This window comes from Giraffa tippelskirchi, chromosome 7, assembly GCF_054371585.1.
Source record: "Giraffa tippelskirchi isolate mGirTip1 chromosome 7, T2T-mGirTip1v1.2.pri, whole genome shotgun sequence".
Lineage (NCBI taxonomy): Eukaryota > Metazoa > Chordata > Mammalia > Artiodactyla > Giraffidae > Giraffa > Giraffa tippelskirchi.
The window spans coordinates 67,228,563-67,239,593 of record NC_137281.1 but is presented as its reverse complement, the minus strand read 5'-3'; the positions used below and the strand labels follow the sequence as shown (position 1 = coordinate 67,239,593).

Here is an 11,031-nt window from a genome sequence, read left to right as displayed (position 1 = left end):
TTTTTAACCAGTTTTATTTATTTTTATTTTATTTTTATATTTATTTTTATTTTATTTTTTAAATTTATTTTTACTTTCATCATCCAAAGAAGGGACGTTTTAAGTTGAATAATTATTTGCCAGGACAGAAACAAATTGAAGAAGTCAGTTGTCATTTATTATGACTCTTTTGGAAAATTATATTACCCTCCCTCTTCTGCTTTCCTAGTCTTCCAGCAATGTGAGGTTTTCAGGTACCTGAGAATACAATCTCTACTAGGAATATAATCATGATCAGGTCCTAGACCAAGTGCCAGGTGACATCTTCCAATAAAAGAAAACCACCTCAGGTTGAACAAGCTTAGGTAAAAGCTTGAATTTTTAAAATATAAACAATTAATAAATTCTCTTTCACTGAAATTTAACTTCAGGAAGTCATTTTAAAATGTAACTTCAGGAAATATGAGTGCTTAAAATGTACTTCTCCCAGGCTGGAGAATGAAAAAATAGTAATGGGCATTTCAAAAATATTATCAAATAACAGAGATCATTCATTGTGTTCATCATATACATCAAGGACTAAATATAAATGTGCTTGGAGGTTGCAACAGATTATTTAAAGTAATATGTCTTTTCTCTTTTCAAACTAGGGTATCTAGAAGACAGTTTGTGCTACTTTTAAAATAAATATATATAATAAATGTAAAAAGTATAAGTGTATGTGACAAGATATTCTTTAAGGTGCTAAGGATGATGTATGACTTTATGTCGTAAACCACCAAGGGCAGTCAAATATACCCTAAATCATGAGTGATGCACAATACTTAAGATTCTGAATATATTGAATATGGCCAAAAAATGACAAAGGGAATAACAAAATGGAGCCATATATTAAATATATTCATAAAATTAATCATAATCATATCAAGTCTAACAAGGGATTGTATTTAAAGAGTCTTATTGGAAAGTTACATATTCACAAGCTTATATGAGACTCATAATGACCCTATGAAGTGGTCATTACAAATTGAAGAACAAATGTTATTATTAAGAAACAAATATATAATATAAATTATTGGAAACAATATACCTGATAAGCAAATTTGGTTTTACTTAAAATATTCCATAATATAATATATTGCACCATATATTGATTTATTTTTTGCAGATAATCCATTTCACATTCATCCCTCATCTCATTCATGAAATCATGCAGCTGAACAATAATGTGACTGAGTTCATTCTACTTGGGTTATCACAGGATCCTGTTAGGAAGAAAATAGTGTTTGTGACTTTCTTATTTTTATATCTGGGGACATTACTGGGTAACTTCCTGATTATTTCCACTATCAAGACCAGCAGGACACTTGGGAGTCCAATGTACTTCTTCCTTTTCCACTTATCTTTATCCGATACCTTCCTCTCAACTTCCATAGCCCCTAGAGTGATTGCTGATGCCCTTAGGGGAAAGAGCACAATCTCTTTCAATGAGTGCATGACCCAAGTCTTTGCATCACATTTTTTTGGTTGCCTAGAGATCTTCATCCTTATTCTCATGGCTGTTGACCGCTATGTGGCCATCTGTAAGCCCCTTCGCTACATGACCCTCATGAGCCATCGAGTCTGTGGTGTGTTGGTGGCTGTGGCCTGGATGGCGTCTTGTATTCATTCTTCAGCTCAGATTCTTATAGCCTTGAGTCTGCCTTTCTGTGGTCCCAATGTGATAGATCACTATTTTTGTGACCTGCAGCCTTTGTTGAAACTTGCCTGTACAGACACTTATGTGACCAACCTACTCTTGGTGTCCAACAGCGGGGCCATCTGTACAGTGAGTTTTGTCATGCTGATGTTCTCCTATGTTATCATCTTGCATTCTCTGAGAAACCACAGTGCTGAAGGGAGGAAGAAAGCCCTCTCCACCTGCATCTCCCACATCATCGTGGTCATCTTGTTCTTTGGTCCTTGCATATTTATATACACACGCCCTGCAACTACCTTCCCCATGGATAAGATGATAGCTGTGTTTTATACAGTTGGAACACCTTTGATCAACCCTCTGATTTATACACTGAGGAATACAGAAGTGAAAAATGCCATGAGAATGTTATGGGGCAAGAAACTGATCACAGGTGACAAAAGATAAATGGAAGTTTCATATTTTTCTTCAAGTTTAGATTGACCTAGAAGTCCCCAGAAAATATTATCTTTTATTGAGTGTTGATATAATCCTATCATAGAGAAGTAGTATTCATTTCCTTCAGGAAAGTAAGCACTGTAAATACAGGCAGTGATTAGTGTTCAGTCACTGTTATGTGGAGGATGGCGCAGCACCCATATACCGGAATGTAAGTTTCATTGCCTTAGGTGTTTTGCACTGCTGTGTCTCTGCGTCTCTTGACTGACTATCACAGTGGTTTTAATCAAATGTTTTCCACTCCCTTTGACATTTTGACTTATGGTCTTTTCTGTGTACAGTTGCACTTAAATACTTATATTCACAGTCTGGCAGATTTTCCCTCTTTCAAATTGTTCTGTTTATTAGACATTTTGGTCACATCTGTCTTATTACAGACCTGCAACTGGGTTGTTCTTCTTGACTCAGCAGAAAGTAACAGATTCAAATAATATTGAATCATAATATTGTAATGCACAGTGTATAATCGAGACAATCTCCTTTCAATTTATTGGTGTTATACTTTGAATTCATACCATGTGTTTATATTGACCCTTATAACAATGACGAAATATGGAGACAAAATTCCATTTCTGAAGTATTTATAAGAACTTAGGAAGGCCTTGACTATTGGATTTATACTTATAATGATATTCTTTTGGTAAAATATATGTTCCTAATTCATTTCCTTCTGAATTTGGGAGTGGTGTAATTTTTCTCATGAATTATATACATTTTAGTACTTTGATCTGTATTGACATCTTATAACTGTAAAATTGATGACTCAAATTAAGGATGATATATTTACACACTCTAGAAAGAGAGAGAGAAGCAGTTGATGTAAGTGAATATTAACAAATCAGTAGATTAAACACATAATGAAATAATTGGGAGGATTTTATGCTTTAAAATAGCAGTATTTGCATTATGGATATGAATTATGAATTCCAGTTCAGCAAATCTCACCTCTTAACATTTACCCAAAGGACTTGAAAGCTTACATCCACATAAAAAATTCACTTGTATTTATAGCAGTTTCAGTCTTGACTGCTAAAGCTTAGAAGCAATCAAGATGTCCATCAGGGGGTGGGTAGATAAACTGATCAGTTGAGTTCAGTTGCTAAGTCGTGTCTGACTCTGTGATCCCATAGACTATAGCACGCCGGGCTGCCCTGTCCAGCACTAACTCCCGGAGTTTACCCAAACTCATGTCCATTGAGTCAGTGATGGCATCCAACCATCTCATCCTCCATCATCCCCTTCTCCTCCCGCCTTCACTCTTTCCCAGCATCAGGGTCTTTTCAAATGAGTCAGTTCTTCGCATCCGGTGGCCAAAGTATTGGAGTTTCAGCATGAACATCAGTCCTTCCAATGAATATTCAGGACTGATCTCCTTTAAGATGGACTAGTTGGGAATCCTTGCAGTCCAAGGGACTCTCAAGAGTCTTCTCCAACACCACAGTTCAAAAGCATCAATTCTTTGGCATTCAGCCTTCTTCACTGTCCAACTCTCACATACATACATGACTACTGGAAAAACTATAGCCTTGATTAGACAGACATTTGTTGGCAAAGTAATGTTTCTGCTTTTAAATATGGCGTCTAGGTTTGTCATAACTTTCCTTCCAAGGAGTAAGCGTCTTTTAATTCCATGGCTGCAGGCACCAACTGCAGTGATATTGGAGCACCCCCCAAAATAAAGTCTGTCACTATTTCCACTGTTTCTCCTTCTATTCGCCAGGAAGTGATTCGCCAGATGCCATGACCTTTGTTTTCTGAATGCTGAAGTTTAAACCAACTTTTTCACTCTCCTCTTTCACTTTCATCAAGAGGCTCTTTAGTTCTTCTTCCCTTTCTGCCATAAGGGTGGTGTCATCTGCATATCTGAGGTTACTGATATTTCTCCTGGCAATTTTGATTCCAGCTTGTGCTTCATCCAGTCCAACCTTTCTCATGATGTACTCTGAATATACGTTAAATAAGCAAGATGACAATATACAGCCTTGTCGTACTCCTTTTCCTATCAGGAATCAGTCTGTTATTACATGCCCAGTTCTAACTGTTGTTTCATGATCTGCATATAGAGTTCTCAAGAGGCAGGTCAAGTTGTCTGGTATTCCCATCTCTTTCAGAATTTTCCACAGTTTATTGTGATCCACACAGTCAAAGATTTTGGCATAGTCAATAAAGCAGAAATAGATGTTTTTCTGGAAATCTGTTGCATTTTCGATGACCCAGCGAATGTTGGCAATTTGATCTTTGGTTCCTCTGCCCTTTCTAAAACCAGCTTGAACATCTGGAAGTTCATGGTTCACATATTGCTGAAGCCCTGCTTAGAGAATTTTGAGCATTACTTTACTAGCCTGTGAGATGAGTGAAATTGTGCGGTAGTTTGAACATTCTTTGGCATTGCCTTTCTTTGAGATTGGCATGAAAAGGGACATTTTCCAGTCCTGTGGCCACTGCTGAGTCTCACAAATTTGCTGGCATATTGAGTGCAGCACTTTCACAGCCTCATCTCTTAGGATTTGAAATACTCAACTAGAATTCCATCACCTCCAGTAGCTTTGTTCATAGTGATTCTTCTTGACTTCACGTTCCAGGATGTCTGGCTCTAGGTGAGCGATCACACCATTGTGATTATCTGGGTCATGAAGATCTTTTTTGTACAGTTCTTCTGTGTATTCTTGCCACCTCTTCTTAATATCTTCTGCCTCTGTTAGGTCCATACCATTTCTGTCCTTCATTGAGCCCATCTTTGCATGAAATTTTCCCTTGGTATCTTTAATTTTCTTCAGGAGATCTCTCGTCTTTCCCATTGTATTGTTTTCCTCTATTTCTTTGCATTGATCACTGAGGAAGGCTTTCTTATCTCTCCTTGCTATTCTTTGAAACTCTGCATTTAAATGGGCATATCTTTCCTTTTCTCCTTTGCTTTTCACTTCTCTTCTTTTCACAGCTATTTGTAAGGCCTTCTCAGACAGCCATTTTGCTTTTTTGCATTTCTTTTTCTGGGGATGGTCTTGCTGCCTGTCTCCTGTACAATGTCATGGACCTCTATCCATAGTTCATCAGGCACTCTGTCTATCAGATCTAGTCCTCAAATCTACTTCTCACTTCTACTGTATAATTGTTAGGGATTTGATTTAAGTCATAACTGAATGGTCTCATGGTTTTCCCTATTTTCAATTTCAGTCTGAATTTGGCAATAAGGAATTCATGGTCTGAGCCACAGTCAGCTCCTGGTTTTGTTTTTGCTGACTGTATAGAGCTTATCCATCTGTGGCTGCAAAGAATATAATCAATTGATTTCAGTGTTGGCCATCTGGTAATCCCCATGTGTAGAGTCTTCTCTTGTGTTGTTGAAAGAGGGTGTTTACTATGACCAGTGCATCCACTTTGAAAAACTATATTAGCCTTTGCCCTGCTTCATTCTGTACACCCAGGCCAAATTTGCCTGCTACTCCAGATGTTTTTTGACTTCTTACTTTTGCATTCCAGTCCCCTATAAGGAAAAGGACATCTTTTTTGGGTGTTAGTTCTAAAAGGTCATGTAGGTCTTCATAGAACTGTTCAGCTTCAGCTTCTTCAGGGTTACTGATCAGGGAATAAAATTGGATTGCCGTGATATTGAATGGTTTGCCTTGGAAATGAATGGAGAGCATTCTGTCATTTTTGAACTTGCATCCAAGTACTGTATTCTGGACTCTTTTCTTGACTATGACGGCTACTCCTTTTCTCCTAAGGGGTTCTTGCCCACAGTAGTAGATATAATGGTCATCTGAGTTAAATCCACCCATTCCAGTCCATTTTAGTTCACTGATTTCTAAAATGTCAATGTTCACTCTTGCCATCTCCTGTTTGACCACTTCCAATTTGCCTTGATTCATGGACCTAACATTCCAGGTTCCTATGCAATATTACTCTTTACAGCATCGCAGCTTGCTTCCATCAGCAGTTACAGCCACAAGTGGGTGTTGTTTTTGCTTTGGCTCCATCTCTTTAGTCTTCTGGAGTTATTTCTCCATTGATCTTCAATAGCACATTGCACGCTTACCGACCTGGGGAGTTCATCTTTCAGTGCCCCTATCTGTTTGCCTTTTCATACTGTTCACGGGGTTCTCAAGGCAAGAATACTGAAGTGGTTTGCCATTACCTTCTCCAGTGGACCACATTTTGTCCGCACTCTCCACCATGACCCATCTGTCTTGGATGGCCCTACATGACATGGCTCATAGTTTCACTGAGTTAGACAAGGCTGTGGTCCATGTAATTAGAATGGTTAGTTTTTTATGATTGTGGTTTTAAGTCTGTCTGCCATCTGATGGAGAATAATAAGAGGCTTATGGAATCTTTCTAGTGGGAGAGACTGACTGAGGGGGAAACTGGGTCTTGTTCTGATTGGCAGGGCCATGCTCAGTAAATCGTTAATCTGGTATATCCAGACAAATGAATATTATTCAGCACTAAAACAAAATAAGCTGCCAAGGCATAAAATAACAAAAAGAAATCTTACATGCATATTCTTAAGTAAAAGAAACCAATGTTAAGAGGTTATGTACTGTGCAATGCCCATTATAAGACATTCTGGAAAACAAAACAAAAACAAAAACAAACTCTGGAGACAGTAAAAAGTTCAGTGGTTGCCAAGGATTCAAGTGTTGGGAGAGATCAATAGGTGGAGCACAGAGGACATTCAGAACAGTGAAACCATCTGGGTGGCACTGTAATGATACATACACATCATTGTACATTTGTCAACCCATATGATGTACATCACCAAGAGTGAAGTCTAATGTAAACTCTGGACTTTTGGTGATAATGATGTGTCAACTTAAGTTCATCAATTGAACAAACACATCACTTTTGTGGGAGGTTAACAATGTGGAGGGAAGATTTCCCTTATGGTCCAGTGGTTAAGCTTCAACATTCCCAATGCAGGGGCCCTGGGTTCAGTCCATGGTCAGGGAATTGGATTACACATTCTGCAACTAAGCAAAGAATTTTCATGCCACAGCTAAAGATCCCACATGCCTCAGATAAGACCCAGTGCAGCTGAATAAATGAATACATAAAAATAAATATTAAAAACAATGGAGGAGGCAATGCATAAGTGGGGCAGGGAGGTACATGGACGATTTCTATATCTTTTCCTCACAAACCTAAAGCTACTCTAAAAAAATAAAATCTGTTTAAAAATACGTAAATAGAGAAGAAAGAATTTAATGGTAAACAAAAACACCTACTAAACTGAAAAGAATACAGGAAAGAAAGTTAAAAAGGAACAAAGAAAAAGTAAACTGGAATAAAATCAAGTAAAATTCAAAAATTTTAACAATTACATTAAAAGTAAACTGCAGCATTTAAAAGCATTTCATCTTCATCTTCCTATGCAATAGAGCTTGGGCCAATACTAGTTTGGAGATGGGAAAAGTTGGCCCCTCAATTCCATTCAGTTACTTCATCATATCTGACTCTTTTCAGCCCCATGGACTGCAGCACACCAGGCTTCCCTGTTCATCACCAACTCCTGGAGTTTGCTCAAACTCATGTCCATCGAGTCAGTGATGTCATCCAACCATCTCATCCTCTGTCATCCCCTTCTCCTCCTACCTTCAATCTTTCCCAACATCAGGGTCTCTTCCAAAGAGTCAGTTCTTCACATCAGGTGGCCAAAGTATTGGAGCTTCAGTTTCAGCATAAGTCCTTCCAATGAATATTCAGGACTGATTTTCTTTAGCACTGACTGGTTTGATCTCCTTGCAGTCCAAGGGACTCTCAAATGTCTTCTCCAACACCACAGTTAAAAAGCAACAATTCTTCAGTATTCAGTTTTCTTTGTAGTCCAATTCTCACATCTGTACATGACTACTGGAAAAACCATAGCTTTGACTAGACAGACCTTTGTGGCAAAGTAATGTTTCTGCTTTTAATATGCTGTCTAGATTGGTCATAACTTTTCTTCTAAGAAGCAAGCACCTTTTGATTTCATGGCTGCAGTTACCATCTTCAGTGATTTTGGAGCCCAAGAAAATAGTCTCTCACTGTTCCCATTGTTTCCCCATCTATTTGCCATGAAGTGATAGAACTGGATACCATGATCTTTGTTTTTTGAATGTTGAGTTTTAAGCCAGTTTTTTAATTCTCCTCTCTCACCTTCATCAAGAGGTTCTTTAGTTCCTCTTTGCTTTCTGTCATAAGGGTGGTATCATCTGCATATCTGAGGTTATTGCTCTTTCTCCCAGCAATCTTGATTCCAGCTTGTGCTTCATCCAACCCAGCATTTCATGTGATGAACTCTCATACAAGTTAAGTAAACAGGCTAACAATATACAAGCTTGATGTACTCCTTTCCCAATTTGGAACCAGTTTGTTTTTCCATGTCTGTTCCTAACCATTGCTTCTTGACCTGCATACAGATTTCTCAGGAGGCAGGTCAGTTGGCCTGTTATCCCTATCTCTTTTAAGCATTTTCCAGTGTTGTGATCTACACAATCAAAGGCTTTGGCATAGTCAATAACGCAGAAGTAGATGTTTTTCTGGAACCCTCTTGTTTTCTCGATGATCCAACAGATGTTGGCAATTTGATCTCTGGTTCCTCTGCCTTTTCTAAATCCAGCTTGAATATTTGGTAGTTCTCAGTTCTTGTCCTGTTGAAGCCTCGCTTGGAGAATTTTGGGCATTACGTTGCCAGCATGTGAGATGAGAATCTGATTAGGTGAGTCTTTCAGACCCATGACCCCACCTGGACTGACATCCAGATCTTTCTTAATATTTTCCTAATGGGGGAACAAGTGGTGTTTTTGTTGTTGTTGCTGTTGGTTTGTTTTAAGCCCAAGAAGAAGCAGGTAAAGAGAACAGAATGCAAGTCACACTATTTTTAGACCTTGGAATCAAGTGGTCTAGATAACAACTGGGACTACTGAGACAATGGAGAGGAAGCTGACCCATTATAAAAGTATGATCTTAAAGGGAATGCAGGCAGCAGGAAATAAACCTGTCATTTGGAATAAGATGAAGAAAATCAGGAGCCAACAGAAAATCCTTCAGCATTCCTACAGCACCACAGGGGAGGCATCTGAATTTATACTGCCACTAACCCTGAGACATTGGAAGGGAATGCAGTGACTACCTGGTGTTTAATAACCAGTATATAGAGGAAGAAATGTCAGAGAAAGAAAAAGGCCCACAATCAAGTCTGCCCACTCACTTCTGCCCTCTAGTGTCAACAGGTCCGCACAGGAATCTACACTAATGCCCACAGAGATTCTCGGCTCTGGTAAAGGTACCTGACCCCTGCTCCTTCTGAAGGAGAGCAAACCAGGACCCAACAGTGCACCATGCCAACAAGAGGGATACTAGGAGAGAGAATGTTCTCGAAGGGTCAGAAATGGCAGGTCCTGGCCACTACCCTCAAAAGCTGAGGTTCAAATAGATGAAAACTGATGGGCCCAGCAAGGCTTTCCCTAGTCCCATGACTAATACTTCACACTCTCAATGCAGGAGGTATGGGCTTGACCCCTGGTCAGGGAACTAGATGCCACATGCTGAAGCTAAGACCTGGAAGAGCCAAAAATATAGATAAATGGGCTTCCCACGTGGTGCTAGTAGTGAAGAACCCACCTGCCAATGTAGGGATGTAAAAGATGGTGTTCAATCCCTGGTTCAGGAAGATCCTGGTGTTGGGAGCTGTTCTGGATCTACTGCTGGATAACAAAGTCACGGCACCACTCAAGAAGAAACTTCAAAGCAGTTTCTCTCCAGGATCGGAACCTTCCCTCCTTCCTGTTTCTATGCTTTTGTTGTGGCTAACTCTGTTTCATTCTTTGATGGCTGGAGTTGTAGGGGCTTCCATGATGAGATCATGAGAGTCCGGTAAAAAGAAAAATGATCCCTTGCCCCAGAGAAACATTCCAAAAATGATTAAACCTACTGAGGCCCCTGACTGGTGGGTCCCTAATATTCAGCCAGGGAATAAGGCCATGTTCATTTGGAAAACAAGCCCTAAGCCTATTGTGACCTGGCCTCATGAGGAAATTGTTATTGATGACTGGAAAACTTGGGTCATGTATCAGGGAAAATTACAGAAACTAAGCCAATTGCCTTTTCCCCTCAGAATCTAAGCATAAACGGAAAAGACATATATAAATTGTATTGTAAATAGTTTCTAGGTAAACTGCAAAAGACTTCCCCCTGCCAGAAATAGTCTTGTAGTATGTGGGTAGATGGTAAACAAGCCACCACTGACAATGGCTGTACTATGAAAAACTTTGCCCTTAGCCGTCGCTATAGTTTTTAGTCATTGAAGCAAGACGCTGTACTCACTGTAGTAGCAGGCTGTACAAAATAAGTAGATGGAATAATATGATTTATAGATTATGTTTTAGTAAAATAAAAATAGGTTTCGGGGTAAACATGTAACCAAAATGTGACAATAGACTAGGAAAAAACTTTTAACACATCTTAGAATCAGGGGATGTTGATCTGAATGGAAAAATATTGTAAGAATCATTATGTAGAAGATCATGTGCTATATAAATAGAGACTAAAGCAATAAAGATTATGGTCTTTGGGCCATCAAAAAACTCTGTCTCCTTTCTTTTCATTTGGCCGACGCCGTTCATCCCTTGGGGACCCCTGGACCAGCTGGAGCGGGACTCCGGCACCCTGGAGGAGGGCATGACAACCCACACTAGTACTCTTGTCTGGAGAACCCCATAGACAGAGGAGCCTGGCAGGTTACGGTCCATAAGGTCCCTTAGTGGGGTGGCCTCCTTGCTTAAGAGTAGCACCTCTCACAACTCTGCTAGAGGAGGTTGAAAAGTTAACACTTGATTAACCAATCACTATATGGGCTCCACATAAGGTTCAGGCTTTAG

General features: G+C 39.3%; 1 protein-coding gene across 1 annotated transcript; it reads left to right on the top strand.

The window, feature by feature from the left end:
- Positions 1-1,189: 1,189 nt before the first annotated feature.
- On the top strand, positions 1,190-2,122 carry LOC145514289 (olfactory receptor 4C16-like). The gene has a single exon (XM_081511776.1). The coding sequence runs from the start codon at positions 1,190-1,192 to the stop codon at positions 2,120-2,122; it is 933 nt and encodes a 310-aa protein (XP_081367902.1).
- The last annotated feature ends 8,909 nt before the right edge of the window (positions 2,123-11,031 follow it).